Genomic DNA, 25,850 nt, shown 5'->3' on the forward strand with positions numbered 1-25,850 from the left:
ATTTTGTTCAAGGCCATTATATTTTTACTCTATGTGAAGCAAGGTCACGCTACATCCGATTGGATGGGTTTTTTTTTATCTACTATAATTATCTTTTTGCTCCGGTTTCTTATGCTGAAAGAAACTTTCCTCACTTCTTTGATTTCTTTTTATCAATGTTGAGACTAGGAGTAACGGGGAATTGTTTTCAGCCACCTCCCATGGAATTATAAACTTCCCTCAGAACATCCGAGGGAGAGTACCACTTCAACTCTATCAGAATCAGGGTCATTGGGACAAGCCAGGGAGTATTGTCTACTCCACCCTCATTTTTTTTTTCTCCAGCCTGCACCTAGAGGTAGGGCAGGACCGTAATCATCGGAACTGAGCCAATTAGCACCAGCTCCGTGCTAATTTCGGACTTCAAGGAGGACTTCGCTGGGACACCGAAGCCATCCGGGAGTATGCTTCCAGACAACTGTTTCACCTAGGAGGACAGTTGGTTTTTGCTTCAGAACTATATATATATCTTGTTTCACCAGTTATAGGTTTTTTTTTATAACATAAATATATATTAATTAATATAACTCCCCTTGGTGTAAGGTATCGGTAAGTTTGAGCTCAAATTCTACCCAGAGATTATCTTCCATTGTTTTTTTGTATTAACCTTTTATTTCATTATTAACTTTAATTATTTCATTATGTGTTTACTTAACTAATTTTTTTATATTTCATCTTGTGTTATTAACTCTGGTTATTATCCCTTCAGGATAATAGACCGTTTCAATTGTTTAACTTGGCTTGTTCCCATTTATATATATTACTTTGTTTATATTTGAATTTAGAGGTGTTTAACAATATTGTTGGTCATATTGTAGGTTAGTATGATATATTTACTTGGCTATACGTTCTTCCAACGTTAGCATTATTTTGTTTAAGGTTGTTTTTTAACCTAGATGTAGGTTGTACACTCTATATCAGAGTTATTCGGTGTAATTTTCAACTTTTTATTATAGTTGTTTTCAACATTTTTTTTTTAAATATTATATTGTGAAATTTCCATATACTTTTTGGTAACTTAGAGATTGTCAAAATCTAAGAAGTTATATTTAATAAACTTGAATTTGTTTTGCATATAATTTTTTTATTAATATTTCCTTACCTTTTTACATTTACAGCATTTTTGTTTATTACATCAACTTTAATTAATATTAGCAGTATACGATACCTGGAAGAGTGACCGTTACTCTTTTTAGAGTAGTATCCCTCTTCTGGCGCCCTCAATTTGTTTTCTTTGTTAACTTTCATTATATCTATTCATTTTTCTTATCTTCTTTTCTATCCATCATACATATTTTCCTGATTTACTGTCTTTAAAAGGCATGCAAATTGGCCGTATCCATCCTTGAGTTTCTAGTGGTCATTCTCTTGCCTACATTGCTAGCCTAGCCACATTCCGTTCAATATTTTTTTTTACTTCTTTACTTAATTGTTATCTATTTTACTTCTATCAATTTTATCCCATATATATATATAGACCACTCTTCTTATACATCTCTCCTCCTACACAACCCAGTATTTTGCTACAATACTCAGGAACTAGCATACTAGGAACAGCATAATAAACATGGCAGAATAGGGAAAGTACACCAAGATGATGTGAACTGTGACTGTGGAGAAACACAAAATATAGAACATTTTCTTACATGCAGAAACTGTCCTCATCGATGTACCCTCGAAGATTTTTGGTTCGCCAACAAAGATAGAACCGACGTAGCCCGATACTGGGCCGAAATTTTATGAATGACATGTCCGGACACGATAAAGTAAGTTAAATAGAGTCCAATTAAATTTTGATGAATACAGCGTAGTAGGTCTGGGTGATTAAATTATTTCAGAAGATAGGGTAAGAAATACTGGCGAGTAATCAGATGTTAAGTCGAAGCTTGATTTAGTTGTTTGGTGATTATCTGCTATACCTTTGGTTATATAGAAATCAACGAGATCTGGAAGTTTTCTTCTATTTGTTGGCCAATATGTAGGTCCTGTAGATTAACTTTTAAGGTTATTAATATTAATTGCCTGAAGTAGTTGTCTGCTACGTGGGTTCATCAATCTAGAGCCCCAAAAAGGATGTTTCGTATTCTAATCACCACCTGCTAGAAACCTTGATCCAAGTGATTTAAAAAATTCTAGAAATTAATTTGTTTTTATTGTGTGCTTGGAAGGGCAGTATAATGATGACATAGTGATTGGCCCAATCCAGTCTTCAATTACTATATTTGTGGCCTGCAGATGCGATATTTTAGTTGCCTGTAGTTCATAATGTTTTATACTGCTTTTAATAATTATGGCCGAACCTGCGTGTGCAGTATCATCAGGATAATTTGTGGTATATAATTTATAGTTTGGCATTTTCGAGTAACTTTTACCTGTAAAGTGAGTTTCGGAAATAAGCATTATATTAATTTTATTTGCAATTAAAAATATTTTTAACTCTTGACAGTGTTGAGCCATACCGATGGCGTTCCATATTGCTAGTTTAAGTATAATAGACATTTAAATGATTCTGGACTTGAGTAATTCCAGGCAGATATAGAGGACAACTCTATAACTACGCTCTTGCTTGGGTGGATAAGTGTGAAATTCAACTTTCTCTGTTAATATTTTTATTATGTTTGAATATTAAATCTAGTTTTAATTTGAGATACAAAACACCCATATCTCACAACGTCCGTTAACAATGAAACAATTCTTCTTAACGTGCCCCATCCCTAAGGACATTGGCGATCATCATGGCCCATTTGACTCTATCTGCAGCCGTTCTGAAAAGTTCTATTGACGTTTTCCCACTCCATTATCTCAGATTTTTCAACTAGGACGTGCGTCTTCTCCCCGGTTCTCTTTGGCCTTCCACCTTCCCTTGTATGACCAGCCGCATCAATTCGTATTTCTTTTCTTGGTATGTGACCAAAGTACCTCATTTTTCTTTTCGTTATAGTGTTGAGTATTTCTTTATCTTTTTTCATTCTGCGTAGCGTTTCCGAATTTGTTATGTGTTGTGTCCAAGATATTTTCCACATTCTTCGATAACACCACATTTCAAAGTTAATGAGTTTTTTCTCTATCGCCTCTGTAATTGTCTAGGCCTCAACTCCATACAACAGGACAGAGGACACGTAACACCTCAATACTCTAGTTCTAATTTCGATATTGAGTTTTCTATTGCATATTATTGCTTTCATCTTATTAAAAGCACTTCTAGCTATCTCAATACGCCGTTTTATTTTTGTACTTCTATCCCATTCTTCATTTAGTTCGCAACCTAAGTACTGATATCTGTGCACCCTCCCTAAAAGTTTTCTTTTAGCATAAAAACTGTCTTCCTCAATCTTTTTCTTGCTTACCACCATGATTTTTGTTTTATTTGTAGTCAGTGCCATTCCATACTTTTCACAGTATTGGGTAATGCGATCAACCAAGACCTGTAGTCCTTCTCTGCTGTCCGCAAGGAGTATTGTGTCATCTGCGCGTCTAAGATTATTCATAAGTACTCCGTTAATAAATATGCCTTCATTTTGGTCTTATAATGCCTTTAAACAATTTTTATGAATACATATTAAAAAGTAAAGGGGAAAGCACACATCCTTGTCTTACTCCACGATTTATAGGTATTTCTTTAGATTTTGTTGGTCTATTCGTATTATGGCTTTCTGATATCGGTATATATTGGCAATGATTCTCACGTCTTAGTCATTTAATTCTGTGTTCTGCAGTATTTTTGTCATTCTTTGGTGTTGTACTTTGTCGAAAGCTTTTTCGCAGTCGACTAGACATATGAATACGTCGCAATTAACATCTTGACATCGTTCAATTATCGAAACTATTAATATCCTGCATATCATGATCTTTATTTTCGATAAACAATAAACTCACTTAATACAGAAATATGTTTGTCTTCTGATAGAAGTTTCCTTTCTGCCAAGATTTGTCATAAATTACGAACATCTCGTATTTTCCTTCGTGAAATTAAGAGATTATAGAAGATTTAAAGTAGCAATAAACTTATTTCTTATCAAATAGCAACAAAACAGATTTGTCCCATAAAAAGTTTTTTATATACTTTACTTGCCTGTATGGATGCGTAAAATTTCGTCCACCAATCGTAATCTTCACTATAATACTCCTCTTCCGCTTCTTGTGAGAGCAACTCATAAGAAACTTCTGATGATATTGCTTTTGTGTCTTTTTGGATATGCGTATTTTTTCGCAGAAAATTACAACATTGGCTGATAAAATACGAAAAGTGTGTTTTTTCATCAGTTTTGGGAACATCTTCCGCCGAATCAATTTGTAAATCTACTTCAGTTTTATCAACTGGATGGATAAGAGAGCCTGAAATGGATTACTGTATTGGATTAAAAGTGTTCCAGCTAGAAAAATTAACTGTATTGTTAATATTAAAATAATATTATTTCTTGTTATAATACTTTTTAATAAAACCATTTTCTTGAGATATTTTAATATCATTTACTTTTAATTTTAGTAAATAAATAGGTACAAATACTGATTAAAATCCATCTCTTCACAAATGAAATTAATAAAAAAATCAAAAAAATAATTACACTTACTTAAGGTAGATGTGTAACTATCAAAAGAGTATACAGAAATATCAGACAGTTTCTTTCCTCTCTCTGCGTGAGTCATGGGGACTATAAAAAAAGATGTGATTTTGGAAATATGAACTCCCGCATACAAATAAACTCCAAATCGTTTACTTTCGTACATTTTAATATTAAGAGGAGGTGCGTATTCCTTTTCTTCTGGAAATGTCTAAAAACAGAGCCATTTGACTTAATTTTATAAGCTAAATAATTAATTTCATAACCAATAAATTTGACCCCACTTTTTTGTCAAGGGTTAGCTACAAAATTAATCAAAAATAATCAAATCTATGACTGCTTCCTTGTGGTCAATACCAATTTCCTTTCCTTTATTTTTTTTAAATAGTTTTTTTAAGCCAAAATAAAAAAAATAGGATTAATTATGTGGTCCAATCTTAAAAAAAGTAAAAAATGAACTGATTGAAGATTAACCCTTTCGAGTCAGATTTTTTTTTTTTCAGAATCGGTATGGAATTTAAAACTTTTTTGTTTAAAACGTATAATTATGCAAAAATAAAAGTAACTAAGATTAATTTGATCCTTAACATCCGCCATTTTGTTTGGGAAATACGAGGTCTGGCTATTAAATAACGAGACTGTGCGCGCAGAAGGCTTCCTAGAGGGGAAGAGTGGGAAACGAATGCAGCGTTTGATAGCTGGAAGCATGGTACAATGAATACACAAGGTATGATATTGCGCATGACATTTGACTGCTGGCCCAGGAGTGTGACGTAGTTAAGATCGCCTGAACCACCTCGAACCCATTATTACAGCTTAACGTACACATTAATTTTGAAATTATGGTTAAAAAGTGATCAAATTTTTTTTAAATGTTTTGTTTTGGTTATAATTGAATAAAAAATATATTTTCAGTAGCGTAAAACCTTTACATATACTAATAATATAAGTACTCTTTTTGTATGCAAATCCCTTGAAATTTAAAAATTTTCTGCAGAGGAAATACTGTGAATAGGTAAATAGTAGTAGATTTGCTTATTCTGATTCACTGTCACTCACTTCCAAGCAGTTTTACTGAAATAAAAACAAAATAGAGTACAATGGAGAAAAATCTGTTTTAGAATTCAATATGGTATTTTAGATGAGTTATAATGAAACTTAGTAAAATAAAAAATATACACATTACTATAATCTACCGATTATTATATGCAAAATTTACTTATCAAACAATATAATAATATGAAAATAAGACACAAATTAGTTCAAACGCAAAACACAATAAATATCGACTTCAGACGACTTTACACCGGCAAGACAGAAAGCTTGTATAAAAACAAAAGTTCAACAATAATATCGGTTATCAATGGTGACTATTGCAAATTGCAAGTTATGAGATAATAAATATATTTTAAAGTATCTCAATACTGACTGAGTCATCCATTTTATAATAGAAAAATAATTTAGATATATGCTTATATATGTGTCTTTATACAAATGGTGTTTAGTTACTATTTATTTATACTGTATAGTATTTTTTTGTAAAACTGAAAGTTTTTATTTGCCATTGTATATCTGGTTTTGTACCTTTTTCAAAGTACGCTGTGCAATTGCTTGTTGCAATAGTGACAATGAAGATAAAATCTTTAGGTTTCATACATTTCCTATAGCGTGACCAGAAAACTGTGGATTATATCTTGTTGTAGATAGGATAATTTTAATTGTAATACTGCAAGAATTTGTTATACACATTTTAAAACTGAAGAATACCAAAGAAATCTACAACAGGAACTTTTAAATTACGTTTCTAAAAAGGGTCTAAAACTCAAACCTGAGGCAGTACCTAGTCTTTATTTGCCTAAATCAACATCGGCTACCCTTTTAACCAACCAAAAGAAACGCGTACAAAGAGCCGAACACAGAGAGTCCAAAAAGTATGTTGAGCAGCTTCTTACTACTTCTAGGTCAACGACGTAAGTCTAAATCTTTATTTTTATTAATTATTAGTCATGAAACCTTAAATGGTTTTTTCATATCGATTTGTTAAGTAAGAAACTAGCCTCAGCCTGATATGCAATTTGCAATAAGAACTGTTTCGGAGGAAATCAATTTAGCATCTTCCAAAATAACATATTTTTCTTTGTTAAATCATGTTATCATTATTAAAATATAAAATGTTATCATTATTATAAATAATACCAAGATAATTTTATGTGTAAATATTACAAAAATGTCATTTTAAATGTTGTGCAATATTGTGTGCCCTCACTACACTCATATTCGATGGCCAGCTAGCTCATTCGATATAAATAAAGTTGACTTTGTCATTATTTATTTTGATTTTGTGTTTAGTTCAGTAGATGTATATACGTACAAATTTTGTGTACCTCCATTACCACTTTTCTGTATTTTTTAAACATCTGAAATATCGAACTCTGGAGTATAAGTTAATTAACCTGTACCTACGTGTAATAAAAGATAATTAAAACTTGTCTTATAAAGGATATATGTATACCTATGTTTTATAAAGGATAAATATTATAATAACATAATTTTATCATCTCTTTATAATTACTATAATTAGATTAGCCAAATTATATAAAAAAACTTAAAATTAAAAGTCTTTCCTATACAACTACATTCAAATGTTGCGGGAATAAGCGATCTTGACTACGTCATGCGCGAAAGCGAACCGATTTTGGAACATTATGTATCATACCTTGAGTGTCTACTCTTTCAGTACGAAAACACGTTTTTGTCGCTGTTGTAGTATTTTTTCTGTAGAGGTTAGAAAAGAACCTGTTTTTTTCGCGTGCCGATAACAATGTGTGACGAAAAACATGAGCAACGGATTAATGTGAAATTTCTCGATAAATTAAAAAAAAAAAACTCCGACTGAGTGCTATAATTTGTTATAAGAGGCCTATGTTGAAAATTCTCTATCTCGTGCGCGTGTTTTCAAATGGTATAAACGGTTTTCTGAAGGCCGAGAGAGCGCCGAAGATGACCAACGTCCAGGTCGACCTGTCTCTGTTTCAACTCCGCAAACAGTGACCAAAATAAATGAAATTGTGCGCGAAGATCATCGTATGAGCATTCGGATGATTGCTGAGACTGTAAACGCCGATAAAGAAACTGTCAGAAAAATTTTAAATCACGAATTGAACATGAAGAAAGTCTGTGCGAAGTTGATCCCAAAAAATTTGACAACTGACCAAAAGCTCGTCCGTCAACAGATCTGCTCAGATTTTCTTGCGACAATCCATCCACTGGAAAACTCCTGCATCGCCAAGAATGAAAAAAGCAAGGATGTCGAAATCAAAATTTAAAGTCATGCTAATCATTTTTTTTTTCGACATTAACGGCATCGTGATGACTGAATGCGTTTCAGAGTGTCAAACTGTAAACCAACCTTACTACTTGAAAGTTTTGGCAACGCTACGAAAGCGAGTTCGTAAAAAACGGCCGGAGTTGTGGAAAAACAAGCCGCGGATCTTGCACCAGGACAACGCACCTGTCCATAACGCGCTGTCTGTGAAGCGTTATTTAGCCGCTAGAGGCATTCCAGTGCTCGAACACCCGCCGTACTCGCCTGATTTAGCACCCTGTGACTTTTTCCTGTTTCCGAAGATCAAGTCTGCCTTGAAAGGAATCTGGTTCGAGTCGATGGAAGAGGTGAAGCGAAAAACGGCGGAGCTCCTAAAAGCTCTAACAAAAGAAGACTTCCAGCATTGCTTTAACCAATGAAAAAAACGAATGGAACGGTGTGTGGCGAGGAAAGAAGAATATATTAAAGGAGAGCATTTGATTATAGAATAATTTTTAAAATAAAACTCTTTTTCATAAGCAGTCTCGTTATTTAATAGCCAGACCTCGTATATGTCTCACTCAGACTTGTTTGAAACATTTATTTGGGACTATAATAACCCATCAGACACCAAATTATTACTTTATTTTAGTAAAAAAAATCGAAAATACAAATAAAATCTCATATATTAAAAACAAAAGCATTAAAACTAAGATCAATATTTAATGTAAATGAAAAGATGTGAAACATGTTTTACACAAAGGTACATTGCAGCTCTAACATAGTGTGGTAGTTCGTTTTTCTGAGAAGAACATCGTTGGCATCTTCTACGAGTCTTTCCTTCGATATGTAAATGATCTTTCACTTAAACATTTTTTTGTTTCTTTGCTGGAAGACGTCCAAGTGAAGTCGAGGCATTTCCTTTAATAGCAGTCTGTCTTCTTTCCAATGAAATAAGTCCCTCATCTACACTAATTGGAAAAGGCAAAAATTGAGTTTTTCTTTCATTTTTAGATCATTGTGTGGTACATGAGAATTTTCAACAGCCACATTATTTAGACTTCCTATCAAAGCCATACAAGCCCAAAATATGATCTGTTAGGTCCACCCCGTCTATTTTCTTATTGTTCATATCGAGAATTTCTACTTGCTTGTCTCCACAGCGACTGCTTACCGCTAATAAGTAGTCTTTAGTATCTTGACATCTGCAAACTATGGTGCAGTGGTTATTTACTCCGAATTCTGAGTCCCCACGATTCAACTTCCCAATAAATTTAGGTACATTTACTCTCTTTGCAATTATTGTTTCTATCGCTGGATAAGACAGAGTATCAACTAGTCTAATAAATGAGAAAAATCTGTCAAAACACAATAATACATCAGTTCCCCTTATATTACTAACTAACTTGGTTACTACTCTTTTTCCCAATAATAAACTAGTATCAATTACCGTTTCCTTTTCTCGTATATATAAAAACTGTAAACATATCCTGTTGCAGAGTCACTTCGTCACATATCTTTATTCCCCGTTTGATGGGTTTCATGAGTAAGAACTGTTTTAGGGAAGATTTCCTTTAAACGCCATTGACTCATTAATGCTTTGAAAAGCCGATTCCGTTCAATATTTTGGAAATGATTTTCTCGTACTGTCAGGCTTTACAATATCATCGAAATACATTTGTGCAAGAATCAGTTTACAGCTGTCTCGAGAAATCACCCTTTGTAACAAAAATTGTGCTAAGGAGTCTGGGTGACTCTATCCAGTGTAGCAAAAGGGTGAACTCTAAAATGCACCTTGATACACCAACGAACTAATATGTGGAATAACGGAAGATGGAAGGGATTAGATAGAAATAAATTATGTAAAAGAAATAAATAAAGGGTAAATATGAATTTTAAAATATAACAGAATTAAGTGTTGGCTAGCGACTATGCAGGAGAATGACCACTTGACACTCAAAGAAGGATTCGGCCAATTTGCATGCCCTACAGAGACCGTAAGATATAAGAACTAATGACAAGAAAACCACCAAGAAATAAACAGATGAAACATAAAAGTTGCTCTAATGAATGCTTGGGCGCCAGGAAGTTAAATGTTTTCTTCCGAGATATCTTGTATTGCTGAAATATGAAAGATAGGTACTAATTGAAATATTAAATTTTAACCACAACTTTAATAATTACCAAACTTAGGTACAAACTATTTTAAATGCTTATATACTAAACCACCACCTCTTATGTACAATTAACTTAGCTATATTTACAGTAAAATCCTTGAATATAATTATAAAACAATTTACCCCTGATATACCCCTTAATTTCAAATCGTGACAAAGTTATACCCAATAATAATGTATAAATAATAAATATAATTATATACTACTCACTAATAGTTTAGTTTTCGTTCAAGAATTGTTTAGGTTTTTAAGTGAAAATTCTCCGGATATGTGTGCACACGATAACCTAACAAAGAGAAATTCAAGGGAGAGTTATAACCTCATCCCTTGGTAGACAATAAATAATTAAATTAAGTTACAATAATTAATGTTTTAAAAAAAATTGAAGGTATTTATTATTAAGAATATATATATTTAAATTAAAAGTGGAACCAAAAGTTAAAACCTTGAAGAGGATGTAGCAAAAGTTATTTAAAATAATTGAGTGAGAACCAAAAATAAAAGTAAGTTCTTCCTGCCGGTTTTCGTAGGTTTCCCTTGAAGATGATCCGGTGGAGAACTAGACTCAGGTGGTAAAAGGTACACCAAACCTGGATTCCCTGTATCAGGTACTCTTAGACAAATAAGTCAACTTAAAATTCTTCTTAAATTTCCCATAAATGAACTTGGAACTTCTTCCCCTTGTCCTAAGTAAGTATAACCCCAAAAACTAAAAAAGATTTCTTCCCCTGACTTGCAACTGGATTCTGGGAGTAGGCTAAAAGGAACAATTGTGTTACTTCATGTTTTTTTGTACATACAAAAGATAAGGAAAAACACAAGGGTTATCAACCTTGAAAGACGATACAAGAAATGTCAGCAAGTGACCTTAAATTGAAATAAAAACCTTAATGGTTTTCGGTAAATAGTGACCTTCGAATGGTGTGACAATGTTTTTATAATGTATGGATATATTAAATAGATAATTTTAACGGAAAGCATGATCTTTATATATTATAGAATAGGAAAAAAAAAGAAATATTAGCCGGTTTAAACGGTATGAAATTGAAGTAAATAATTGTTTCTTTCACTCTTGAAAGGAAATAAAAATTTGAGATATTGAATCTAATACTTATAATTTATGTAGGTATAAAACATTTTTCTTAATGAAATAAGGTGAAATATGACATGTATAAAATATATGAAGTACCTATCAAAGAAGAAATTAAAATAGATCTGAATTTTACTAACAATGGCGGACGATATGAAGGATTTTTCCTTATAATTTATTTGTAATTTTATCTTACCGGCTAGGGTGATCCAACTGAAAGTATCCTCGTACAAACAACAAAATAACTCAAATGGTTTCTTCTAAAACAAACAGCTCTTGACAATAAAATAAACTTAAACTCAATTCGGAAAAAAATGGCACTCCCAGCCTCTACTACTCTGATCGAAACGACCTTTCTTCGATCACATCCAGTTGACAAGTAACCACGTTGAGGTTCTACACGTCGTAGAATGAATGTACTTTCAGAATCTTACCACTGGGGGCGCAGTTTAATGCCAACCTTAGAAAATAAGATTTACTGGGAGTTATTTAAATATTTAGTTTAAGAATATTTCAATATGAATTTAATTTAGAATTAAATTAAAAGATTCCAGTCACAAAAAGAAGGTAAACGATTATTTAAGTAACGGACTCGTTACACCTTTATTGCTAAATTTCCTAAAGAATAATTTTGTGACCAATAATCATTAAAAGATGGAACTCGATTGTATGCCATGATTAGAGGCCAATAGTAGCCAATACAATCATAATTTCATGTTCATCGGTAGGAATTCTTTTTTTCTTGGTGCAGTTTGCAAATTTCTCTAAACGTAAGGTCGTACAATATGCAACATGTCGAATGAGGCTTCTGAGAAAGACTTTAAGAAATATTCTATATCGGTCATTGTATGAGGAAGAGTACAATCGACTTTTTTTTCTGATGGAACCGAAAAATGTGGTAAAAAAGTTCCATCGTTATGAAACCAAATACCTGGTTGGTACGTACCTTCGCCGTCTTCATCATTTTCGTCACAATGTGCATCCTGATGGATTGTAGTCTTCGTCATCGAAGCCACTAGTCTCAAAAGGATCGACATCTGATTCTGTATCACTGGCAAAAATGGCTGCTGCCTCCTCCTCTACCTCTTTCTGCGTCAATATCTTTCTACTACCAATAAAATCTAGTTTTGTTGAATATATTTACCTTTTTTGTAGGTAGCTCCACTCACAAAAATGTTGGTAATCATCAACAAAACTAGATAAACACATTCCGCAGATCAACATAACAGGATAAACGGTTCGCATTGTTGCCGCTTACATAAATTATTCTTTTAAAATTGTTATTAATTTCTTATGAAGGGGCCCCTCTTTAAAATGAGGGGCGAGAAGTACGTATTACTTAGATTAATTATGCAAGGGAAGATACAAGGGAAGAGAAACCCAGGACGACGCAAAATATCCTGGCTAAGAAATTTGAGAAAGTGGTTAGGTTGCAGCTCATTAGAATTATTCAGAAGCGCAGCCAATAAAATTAAAATAGCGATGATGATTTCCAACCTCCGATAGGAGAAGGAACCTAAAGAAGAAGATTAATTTCTTAAAAAGTCAGTTACGATAAAAATTCGTGTAAAACGGTTCAGATTTAGTCCAACAGACTTAATGATTTTATGACTGGGATAGTTACGTCCCGTCAGACTCGAAAGGGTTAGTCAAACATTTGTGAATCAGATAAAATGTTCAAATTTATTAACGGTTTTCCACAACAATGTCAAATGAAATAACCATTCAATATTTCATGCAAATATACAAAAGACTATAAACTTATACAAAAAGAAAATGTTGGGCAAAGGAAAATCTGAAGAGATAGACAACGCCTTTACATGTCCAACAGTACGAGCTTTATTTTGAAAATAAAGTGAAAAGCACAACATTAATTACAAAGAATATAGTTCTGACGGCATTTTATTGTAGGAAATTGATTATGTTAAAAAAAAGGGGTTAAAGGCACTACAACGGTAAAGGAGTTTTATTGTTTTATTTGGTAAATGGACTTAAAATAGCAAAAATCGAAGTCCTATCATTTAAAGGGGTGCATTTTTAAAAAAGGGGTGAATGCACTAGGGTACATTTAGGTGAATTTAGTTAATTTTTAGTGTTTCAAACTCTACTTACTATTACCATACTTTCAGTGAGATTTATAAAATTGGAATCCCGTGAGGCATTTTCTATTGTATCAGAATTTAAACTATAATCCCCACAAAAGACTGTTATTCTTGGTCTTCTAATTTGCATCAGGTTCAATTTTCTTAAGTTTCTTATACCCCAAAATAAAATTTCAACTTTATAAGCCACTAGTACAGGTTTAATAGCCATGGGAATACCAAAGACTTTTCCCCTGTGTGGTATTTCTAAATTCGTATCATTTTCTAATACCTAAAAGTTTTAAAAATGTATTAGATAGTAACAAGATTTTTATTGAATATGTTTGTCTAATACTGAAAAAACATAAAGTATTTAAATAAATCTAAGTAGATATTATACTACTAGATAAGTACTCTTTATTATTGAAGCGTAGCGATAATAGTTATGACAAATAGTACATTGTCCAGTGCTATTCGTAGTAGTAAATTTACACTTATGGGAGTCTAGTTTATTAAATAATATATTTGGGAACGGTGTGTAAAGGGGGTAGTGAGGTGCAATACATGATGCCGTATCCTGTTGGCATCACTTAGCCTAACCTACTCAATTCATATCTTCACCTCCAAGTTGGTACACGCCGGTAACCTGAGAAACCCCACTGGAGATCGGGTAACCAACCCCCAGTGAAAGGTGGGGTCAGGGATGACGAAGAAGGGAGTCTTGGTCCTCCGACGAATAGGGGGTTGGGCTGAAGGTTAACTACCTTCACCTAGAAAAACTATGAGTTATGAACGTTTAAGGAAAAAAAGCCGGACTGATCAAACGACAACGACTGTGCGAGAAAAAGAAACACGATTTGAAGGTTGCGACATGGAATATTCGAACCTTATATAGATTGGGAGCTCTCCAAAATCTCCTAAATGAACTAGACAGATACAAAATAGACATAACTGCCATACAAGAAATGAGGTGGGTTGGAAACAATGTAATGGAAAAAAGAAGCCATACAATTTTCTACAGCTGCGATTCTAAAGATCAAGTCTTGGGCACAGGATTGATAGTTAACAAGAGAGTAAAGCATACTATAAGAGATTTCAGAGCCATTAGTCCAAGAACGTGCATTTTAAGAGTTAAAGGTCGTTTCTTTAACTACAGTCTAATTAATGCGCATGCCCCGACAGAAGAAAAAGAAGAGGAAATTAAAGAAGAGTTTTATGATGAATTAGAATCCGTATATCAGTTATGCCCAAAAAATGATATAAAAATAATCTATGGAGACCTAAACGCCAAAGTTGGAAAAGAACAGCTACTTCGCTCACAAAGATATACACAAAGGTACCTGGAAATCCCCAGATGGACATACAGTAAATATGATAGATCATGTCATTGGAGACTAGAGACACCAATCGGATATAATAAACGTCCGCACCAGAAGAGAAGCAAATGCGGATTCTGATCACTACCTGGTCGAAAGTAGGGTAAGGGCTAGAATTTCAAACATCAAAAAGGAAAGAGGCTCTAAACATGAACGATACAAGGTAGAAGGACTCAAAGAAACAAATAAAAATAAAGAGTATAAAGAAAAGATAAACAACAAACTAGAAAACAGAATAACACATGTAAACCTAAATAAGGAGTTAGAAGGATGCAGAGACATCATAAAAGAGGCAGCTGAAGAAGTATTAGGCATAGAAGGTAGGGAAACAAGAACAAGAACGAATGACTGGTTTGACGAAGAATGTCAGATTATAACATACAAAAAAAAACAGAGCATATTTACTGATGCAACAGGGGCACAGAACCCGACAAGCAGAGGAAGAATATAAACAACTACGAAAAGAAAAAAAGAAAACTCACCGAAGAAAAAAGAGAGAATATATGAACAAAGAACTTCAAGAACTACAAGAACTAAGTAAATCAACAGAGACAAGAAAATTTTATCAGAGACTGAACAAAAGCAGAAAAGCCCTCAAACCAAGAACAACGATGTGTAGAGATAAGGAAGGTAATATATTGACAGAACAGCAAGAGATACTAAGTAGATGGACAGAACATTTTACGGAAAAGCTTAAAGGAGATCAGAGAGAGACGAACCCTGACATACCATTGGACCAAGCAGACGACAGAGAAAAGATTCCACTAACAATAGCCGAGATTAGAGCAGCAGTAGACAAATTAAAGAACAATAAAGCACCGGGATCGGATCAAATAGCATCGAGTTACTGAAGGAAGAAGGAGACGCACTACAAAAAACAATACATGAATTGATAACAAAGATATGGTCGAATAAACAGCTAGCAGCGGAGTGGAATAGCGGTATTATTGTGCCATTACATAAAAAAGGAAATCAGTTAGAATGTGGAAACTACCGTGGAATCACGCTGCTGAATGCAGCATACAAAATAATGTCCAACGTCATTTATGAAAGACTTAGACCACACGCTGAAAAAATAGTTGGCAAATACCAAGGTGGCTTCTGTAGACAGAAGTCAACAATAGACCAGATATTTGTTCTGCGACAGATCCTCGAAAAAACAAGTAAATATAACATCGACACACATAATCTCTTCATAGACTTTGAAAGCGCATATGACAATATAAACCGAGAATTCTTAATAAAAGCAATGAAAGAATTTAATATACCAACACAACTAATAGAACTGATAAAAGAATTTCTAAAAGTAGAAAGTAGAATCCGGATACAAAATAAATTAACAGAAATATTAGATATGAAAATGGGACTACGACAGGGAGACGCTCTATTATGCATCTTGTTAAACATCGTACTCGAGAAAATACTGAGGGATACAACAGTCAATACACGAGGAACAATCATTAATAAAAGCGTGCAAATACTAGCATTTGCAGATGATGTTGACATAATCGCAAGATCAAGAAGAGAAATGATAGAGGCATACAACCAAATAGAACAAGCTGCACACAATAGTGGTCTTAAAATCAATCAGACCAAAAAAAAAATATATGCTGGTAAGTAAAAACGCAGAAATAAGGCAGCCACAAAATATAACAATAGGAGAATACAACATTGAGGGGGTAAAAAACTTTATATACTTGGGATCCCTAGTCACGTCTGATAATAACGTTACGGAGGAAGTGAAGAGGAAAATATGTATTGCAAATAAATGTTATTATGGCTTAATTAGGCAACTAAGATCAGATAACGTCGCAAGAAAAACAAAATGCCAAATATATAAAACCATAATAAGACCGGTACTCACATTCGAAAGAAAAATCTTGCGACACATATATAAGGCACGAAAGAAAACGGAATATGGCGAAGAAGATAAAACTCTGAATTATACAAAATATACCAGGATCCGGATATTATAACATTCATTAAAACAGGACGGCTGCGTTGGATAGGACATAGAAGAAATAATGGAAGAAGGCGAAATACCAAACAAAATATTTAAACAGATGCCAGTAGGAAAAAGAACAAGAGGAAGACCGAAGTTGAGATACTTAGAACAAATAGAAAATGATATAACAACCTTAAAAATAAAAAAACTGGAGAAAAAAAGCACGAAACAGATCAGAATGGAGAAGAATCCTGGAACAGGCCAAGACCCAAAAAGTATTGTCGAGCCAGTGATGATGATGATAATTGGGAACATGTGCTACTACGTGTTGTCCTTTGGATGTCTATCTATCTTTATGATGCAGAGATAGAGTAGATTAGTAGATAGGAATAGTTATGGAGGAAGCAGTGATTAAAACGTATCAATAAAAAAACAAGGGGAGGGAATGGTTTGTTGAAGCGTGTAAAAATTGGAAATGGGTTTAAATCAAAAACTACATAAAAAGCACTGAAATTAGAATTTCCACCACCAGAGAAAAATCCTAATTTTTTTGAGCCCTTCTCTCCATTAGGATTTCCGAATATAGGCCTCTCCTAATTCTCGCCATTCATCTCTGTTGTTTGTAAGACGTTTCCAGATTGGTCCTGCAGTTATTTTAATATCGTTGCTCCATCGCATTTGCGGTCTTCCTGTGGTCTTTTGGTTTTATATGGCCGCTAGTTCCCGATTTCTTTATTCCATCGGCCATCTTTAAGACGTTCGTTATGTCCAGCCTATTTCCATTTCAGTTTAGCTGCCTGTTCGACAGCATTTTTTACTTTTGTTCTATTACGAATGTCTTGGTTTTATGGCCTTTGAGTAAAATACCCAGCATCTGTGGTTCCATAATTTTCTGAGTTTTTCTGATCTTCTCCATGTTTATTTTAGTGAATGTCCAGGTTTGAGTTCCATATGTACATAAGTACAGGTAGGATACAGGAATTAAACACTTTGGTTCGCAGTCTTTGAGGTATATTTTTATTTTTAATTACATATACAAATTTAATTACATATACTTCATTACATATCTTCTTCTTTATGTGCTGTCTTCTACCAAAGGTTGGCGACCATCAAACGATAGGTTTGTCTGTTTTGTGCCGCATGTATTATGTTCGCAGCTTCTGGTATTTAAAACCATTCTCTCAAGTTTCTCAGCCAGAATTTCTTCTTTCTGCCCAAACCTCTTCTACCTTCAATCTTGCCTTCCACGATAAGCTGTAGCAGACTGTACTTATCATTACGGAACACATGGGCCAGGTATGACGCTTTCCTCCATTTAATAGTTGTTAACAATTCCACCTCTTTACCCATTCGTCTTAATACCTCTGTGTTGGTCACTCTGTCTGTCCAAGGCATTCTCAGTATGCGTCGATACAGCCACATTTCTTGAGCCGCTAACTTCTTTATAGTTGCTGCTGTTAACGTCCACCCTTCAACTCCGTAGATATTAAAATAGCGTAGAGAGTACGTAGCATTTCGTGGCGCTGGCGTGGCCATCGTAGGTTAACGCTTAGGTGGCGGTTGCTTAAGAGCTTTCTCATTTTGATGAATTTGGATCTTGCCATTTCAATTCGGATATTAATCTCTACATCTGGGTCCCACTTATCATTTACTGTATATCCCAGATATTTAAATCGGTGTACTCTTTCAATACGTTCGGCTTCAATATTCAGGTCGATATGTTGAATGTTCTTTTTACTGATCACCATAAATTTAGTTTTCTTTCTATTGATCTTCAGTCCAAATTGGTTGCCAGTTGTATTTACTCTATTTAGCATCATCTGTAAATCTTCGATGTTATCGGCCAGTGTAACAGTATCATCTGCATATCGAAAATTACTTATTGGTAAGCCATTAATCTTGATGCCCTCCTTGTACTCTTCCAGTGCCTCTAGAAATATTTGTTCCGTGTCCAGGTTGAAAAGCAGTGGCGAAAGAATACACCCTGTCTAACCCCTCTCGAAATGGTTACGTTTTCACTCACCATATGTCCATTCTTCATGTGGGCTGTCATTACATATACAGACAAGATATCAACAAAAATAGCCAAACACATAAAGAAGAAATAAATAACACCAGCTTTTCGAAAAAACAACAACTTAGGCAAATGTATTAAGAACAACAAGAGTAAAAAGAAAAAGCAATTACACAGCAGAGTATACAAATTTAAATGTGGCGACTGCCCAAAAACTTACATCGGTCAAACTGGTAGAACTTTTATCAAACGTATAGCAGAACATACAAAGGCTTTCAATAGTAGAAAAACAGACTCTACGTACGCACTTCACCTTCTAGACCATAATTATTCTTTTAATGACGAAGTTCAAATTCTTCACATTCAAAAGAAAGGCCTTAAGCTATCTTTATTAGAATCTATGAAAATCAACAAATTAAAAAATATAGACATAATTTTGAATGAACAAGTTGAGACAAACAGTTCTCCCCTTCTCAACATATTCAGTTAAAGACTAGAAAGTGTAAGCACATGCCAAAAATAGATCACTTGAGAAAGGCACTCTAGTCGAAATAGCTGTAGTAATAATAATTTAAAATAAATTTTGTGGAAGTGTTGAAAACAAAAATTTTCTTAAAAAGATAGTGATTTATTGCTAAATAGAAATATTTATTTGTTTTTTTTATTATTTCACAAAAAAATATCTAATTATTATACCCTTACATATTCACAAGCGCCAAGCACTTCTCCAGAAATTTCTCCGTTACAAAAACATTTAATCCATTTTAAAGTAATATTATCATCATTATAAGTATGTAATCGACAATTGGGAATTATTAAAGTTCTTCCAATAAATTCACTTTTACCCTAAAAATAGATAAACACTTAAAATATTATACAAGCTAGCACAAAAAACTTTTAACTGAAACTGGAATTAATAACCATGAATTCTGATGAGTTTCTAAATATACGTGTATATACCACCAGATTTGCTGTTTTTCATGCCACGTATAGTTTCCACGGGGAAGAAGAAAATTGGGAAGATCTGAACCACCTAAGATTTGCCGACGACATCGTTTTAATATCTGATAGAGTTGATAAAGCTACAAAAATGCTGCACACGCTCTATAAAGTGTCAAAAACAATTGGTCTTAAAATTAACATGTCAAAGACAAAATTTATGACCAACCTTGTAGTCAGCGGTAAAATTCTGATTGAGAACCATAGCATCGATCAAGTAATAGCTTACAAATATCTAGGGCATGAGATTCGCTTAGGCCGAGATAATGATAACTGAAATACAAAGAACGATAGGTCTCACATGGGCTGCCTTTGGTAGATTGAATAACATTTTCAAGTCTGTTATCCCAGTTTGGTTAAAAAGAAAGGTTTTTAACCAGTGTTTTTTACCGGTTCTTACATATGGTGCAGAAACACTGACTCTGACAAAAAGAACAATAGATAAAATAAGAGTTACACAACGCGCTATGAAAAGATCAATATTAGGTATTACCATCACAGATAAAGTACCAAACCTAGAAATAAGAAGAAGAACAGGAGTCACAGATGCAGTTGAAAAAATAGCCATGGCTAAATGGGCTTGGGACGGACATGTTGCAAGATTAACGGATGATAGATGGACCAGAAAGATTCTGGAATGGCATATCGAAGCAGAGGACGACCACCGACTAGATGGACGGATGATATCAAGCGCATCACCACAAATTGGATGCAAGAAGCACAAGATAGAAATAGGTGGAACATTTTACGGGAGGCCTACGTTCAGCAGTGGACAAATATAGGCTAATTGATGATGATGATAGTTTCCACGTAGTCAATTTTTCACATTCAAAAGCAGTACTATATTTTTGGCTGTATAAAGTACTAAATTACCACCCTGAATTTAAAATCATTACCTAAACCAATTCTTAATATTAATTCCTAATATTTATTTTTACCACTACCCAAATAGACATTAGTATACAAAGTAAACAAAAAATCGCTTTCTCTTGACTGCAGGCTCCCATAGACAACAGACCCTTTTTTCGCACCTCTCTTTGATTTGGTGACCGTAACAAATATATGTTTTTTGCTCTCTCTGATTTTGACTCCCGTAGAGAAATAGACATGATTCTCTCGCTCTCCAGTGTTGGCTTTCGGAGATAATAGACGCTGTGTTCGCCTCTTTTTGTTAGCGTATAGAACATAATGTTGTTCACCACTTGTAACGAATAAACGTGTTTTTTTCACCTCTCTGATATTGGTTCCTGCAGATAACAGAAGTGTTTTTAGCGTTCAATGAGTTTGGATTCCATAACCAACAGACCCTTTTTCTGCCTCTCAGTAAACGACTACTCACAAAGAAACAGTACCATGTACACAGTGAAAAAATACCGCAAATCTGTTATAGACAAACTAAACCGCTACAGACAATTAAAACTCGTACGGGAAACAATCGTGTGTGAATACCGTGAATGAAAACCTGCTATATGATACCGGAGACCTATCTATATTAATACAACGAGTATATACAACAGTATAATTATATTGACTGTATAACAGTTATGTATCCATTTTTAGACTATTGTCCGTATAACATTGAATTACCTCTCCTAATTATTTTGGACCATACCTATTTTAATAGTTTCGCATGTGTACATGCCCTAAAATTGTACACTATGATTTCATCGAAAGCGGGCGGAGAACTGTATGAAGGAGACACACTAGGATTGAATTCTAGTCTATCATACGGGATTTTAGCAAAAATAATCTAGAAAAGCTGCAGGACAGGATTGGTCGTTATGGTTTAACTTACTGTCAAGTCCTCTAATATGTAAGGCTCTAGGTTTAAATTTGCTCAGTTGTGTTTTAAAAGCTGGTAGAATTCATGAGTATGATATCCTTTGAAATTATCCTCCCTTTCATTGATTTGACTTTTGTTGAACAGTTTTTCAATTAATTTAAATATTTTTGATGTCTCCATAAAAATCTTCAAAAAGTATTCATTAGTTCCAAAGGATGTTTATGCATTCCACACACGAGTGTGTTTTAGAGCATACCTCTCTAGGTACGGAAAGACTGACACAGATGAATGCCTATACTCACGCGCTACCCCGAGACAGGGAGCCTCCTTGCTGACAGTCTGTGGATGAATAAAGGTAGTGCTTCGGAAGTAATGCCGGCCTTATAGGGGCCATTCCGCTTCCGGATCGCTGGATGACAGAGGAGGGTCTGGTTTAGCAGGTAGGCGTTCGGCGTAGACTCGGCGACGAAAGGGCATTTTAAAGTACCTCGGGAATTATCACCTGGAGTACGAAGAACGAATCCTACACCAATTTTAGTCAGGCGGCGTCCTAGACTGAGATGTCTTTTGAAGATTTTAGACCCCCCTCTATAAAGACGAAAAAAAAATAGCCTCACTACAATATTCATTCTACCACAGATTTTTGAGTTTCTTATTTGACTGGATCGTTTCAGTGGCTCATTGTTCTATGGTTTCGTCGATTCCGTTCCAGATCATTTTATTTGGCATGTAAAATTTATGTAAACTCATATCTTCTGCTACTGACATCTTTTAGTTTTTAATTTTGGGAGGTGTGTCCTTTGTTGAAGCATATTAATATCTATTTTGATTGCCGGGGATGCTATTTAGTGATAAGTAATGAACTGAATTAATATTCGCACTCGTCAAAACTTTAACCATGAGAACTTCTTCTGTGGAGTCCTTAGAGATTTTCTTGGCAACTTAATTTTCCCAAATCAGAACGATTTGTAAAGTATAAACCCAAACGACAAATAAACTTAATACGAGTATTAAAGTAAAATTGTAGCTTATTCCCAACAAAAGTAGTAAATTTTTAGAGATAGAATTAATATTCGTAATAAATAGTAATTATTAGTATACTTACAAATTCATCTTTGTCAAATATTTCCAATAAAATTGACGGAACTTCATACAAATTTATCGATATACCGGTAAACAGTAGCGTTTCGTCCCATAGTGGATTTAGTGAATAGTTGATAATCTAAAAATGAACAAATGCTTATTTTTTAATAAAATTTTTTTGTGGATTTATATTTTTACCTGTGTTTCTTTGATTTGGTTTCGAGCTATTATTCTTACAAATGGATCACTTAATCCACTCTTGTCAAAGCCGCATATGATCTTTCCTTGAAAGATGTAACATCGTAACTCGCAGTGCTAAAAACTCATTAAATGTAAGATTATATTTAATATTATCTGCGGAACAACAATTTTAAACAAACATACACTTTTAGTTTTATTAGTAACATCTTTTTTCATTATTTATCGCATATTTAATAACCTATAGATATATTTCTCCTTAACCTTTTGTTTTGCAAAAACCAAAAGCTACTGAATAAATCTATGTAGAATTTTGGATCTTTCTAATTTAACTAAGCCGCCACCGTAGTTTGGAGAGCACGTAAAGTGTAGGTTCCACGGTATATGAAGCCAATTAGTTGCAATCCAATCGGTTATACTAACAAAATGGCTTTCGAAAAAAAAGGTCCGAAGAAGCAAGAAATTGGTCCTGACTCATCTTCACTTAATGGCTAACTTGAAGGTCCATCCAAGGCAACAAAACGAAAAACTGCTACTAACTAATTTACTTTCACCTTTTTTTACCTTTGTCTCTTGGCGTCATTAATAATAACTTACGTTTTACAAATAATATAAAGCTGTCTGTGATAAATATGTTTAGCTAAAATATCAACCGATTAAAATTATATTTAGTGTACTAAAAAATTTGGTGTTTTAAATAATAAGTTCCGACAATTTTGTGATAAAATGTACTGTTTTGTATTACTTACATATATTTCTGAGGCAATTATATGTCTAGAAAGAGAGTCAAGGTGTTCCTGGAAATCGGAACCCAGAGAAAGAACATTTGCAACACAGGCGTTTTTGTGTCTCTCCAAATAAAGAAACATCGTTATATCCATTTTGGCCGCAAGATGACTTTTGTCATGAGGATAATCCTGGAATTTGTGTGAAAGATTTAAATACTGACCATAATATTTTATGATAATGATAAATATAATAATTTAATAATATAATATTATAATAATATAATAATATAAAATTATAATATAATAATATAATAATATAATAATATAATAATATAATAATATAATAATATAATAATATAATAATATAATAATATAATAATATAATAATATAATAATATAATAATATAATAATATAATAATATAATAATATAATAATATAATAATATAATATAATAATATAGTAATATAATAATATATTGGTTAACATTGAACTATTGGTTGACATCAGGAAAGATGTTTCCCGAGACTGAGGGTTTCCTACTTGCCATTCAGGATCAGGTTATCCCAACTAAAAATTATCTGAAATATATTGTTAAAGATCCTCAAGTCCAAAATGACAAATGCCGATATGGATGCCAAGCCCAAGAAACCATCTAAAATCTTACCGGGGGCTGCTACCGGCATTTGTCGGTACTGATTATAAAGAACGCCATGACTCAGTAGGAAAAAATATCCACTAAGAACTAGCTGACAAACTGGGACTTCTCCAAACCGACCATCTTCCTTATTATCAATACGTCCCTGACAGAATGCTTGAAAATAACAACTACAAGCTATACTGAGACCGCACTGTGCTTACAGACCAACCAGTGCCGGATAATAGACCAGACCTCATACTAGTTAATAAAATTACTTGGCAAACAACACTTATTGATGTGGCGATACCCAATACTAATAATTTACCTGTTAAATACAACGAAAAGATCGCCAAGTACAGAGATCTAGAAATACAAATCAGGAGACAATGGAGAATAGAAAGTACCCAGACAGTACCTATTATCCTATCTACTACTGGTGTCATTCCCAAAAACCTCCTAGAGAACATAAAACAGCTGGGTCTAAATGAACATCACTATAAGGCCATGCAGAAAGCTGTACTCCTCGCGACGTCCAGATGTGTACGAAAATTTTTGGGAGATACTCCAACATACCAAGTTACCTAGGGCAAGATAACACGGAAAGAGTCCCACCAGAGCTCAATTCTTTTGATACCGTAGATATCTGGGATGAGTGAATTTTCCCCTTAGAGGGAGTGTGAGCCGTATGGCTAAATCTGGGATAATACTATAATAATATTCGTTGAGCCCACTGTGGTTTTGTCTAGCGATGAACCCCCTATCGCAGATACTGAACTCAACTGACACAGGTTTTAGCATAAAAAATAACACTACTGTTGTTTCAAAGCTTAACCATCTATTGTATATGGATGGTTTAAAACTATTGGCTTCCACTCGAAGCCACCTGGATCAGATGCTAAAAACAGTAAAAAATTTCTCTAATGATAATCGTATGCACTTCAGTCTTGACAAGTGCCGTGTCTTAAATATAATCAAAGAAAAAGTTCAACCCGGCGGATTCGATATGCAAAACGGCCAGAACATCGAGGCCATGGATGAAAATGATATGTATAAATACCTCGGAATAAAGCAAGTGCAGAAGATTGACCATAAGACAATGAAAACTGAGACAACTACTGAGTTTATACGAAGAGTAAAATACCTGCTTCGTTCACACCTTAACAGAAAAAAATTGTTTAAGGCACTAAACACCTACGCATGTACCGCTTAGCTACTCATTTGGTATTGTTAAGTGGACAAAAACGGATATAAAAAATCTTCAAATCCACCATCCTCGAAGTGAAGTAGAAAAAACGACATTACCGCGGTATTTAGGAGGACGAGGACTTATGGATATAAGTGAGCAACTAGAAAAATAGATTACTAATTTAAAAATTTATTTTCAGGAGCAGGCAGAGACATCTACTCTACATCGCGCAATTTGTGCAGTAGATAATACAACACCAATCAAACTGAGGGAACCAGAAATGCGCATAAACCATCTTACTAAGGACGAAAAAATGCGCACCTGGATGGGTAAACCTCTTCACGGGCGACATCCAAATAAGGTCAGTCAAGATCATGTCGACAATATAGCGTCGAACTATTGGCTGACATCAGGAAAGATGTTCCCTGAAACAGAAGGTTCACTACTGGCCATTCAGGATCAGGTTATACCAACCAAAAATTACCTGAAATATATCGTCAAAGACCCTCAGTTCCAAAATGACAAATGCCGATATGGATGTCAAGCTCAGGAAACCATCCAACATCTTACCGGATGCTGTCAGGCATTTGCTGCAAATGAATATAAGGAACGGCACGACTCAGTAGGAAAAATCATTTATCAAGAGA

General features: G+C 34.0%; 1 protein-coding gene across 1 annotated transcript in view; it reads right to left on the reverse strand.

Moving 5' to 3' along the window:
- The window catches only part of mfr (ferlin family C2 domain-containing myoferlin misfire), a 147,316-nt gene that overhangs the window by 74,625 nt on the left and 46,841 nt on the right, over positions 1–25,850 (reverse strand). The window contains exons 11-17 of the mRNA XM_072545025.1: positions 23,401–23,568; positions 22,652–22,768; positions 22,476–22,592; positions 19,291–19,434; positions 13,285–13,545; positions 4,611–4,812; positions 4,112–4,374 (exon numbers count right to left, since the gene is read on the reverse strand). Of these exons, the coding sequence (XP_072401126.1) occupies positions 4,112–4,374; positions 4,611–4,812; positions 13,285–13,545; positions 19,291–19,434; positions 22,476–22,592; positions 22,652–22,768; positions 23,401–23,568 (1,272 nt within the window). The remainder of the gene's footprint in view (positions 1–4,111; positions 4,375–4,610; positions 4,813–13,284; positions 13,546–19,290; positions 19,435–22,475; positions 22,593–22,651; positions 22,769–23,400; positions 23,569–25,850) is intronic.

Source organism: Diabrotica undecimpunctata, chromosome 9 (genome assembly GCF_040954645.1).
Source record: "Diabrotica undecimpunctata isolate CICGRU chromosome 9, icDiaUnde3, whole genome shotgun sequence".
NCBI lineage: Eukaryota > Metazoa > Arthropoda > Insecta > Coleoptera > Chrysomelidae > Diabrotica > Diabrotica undecimpunctata.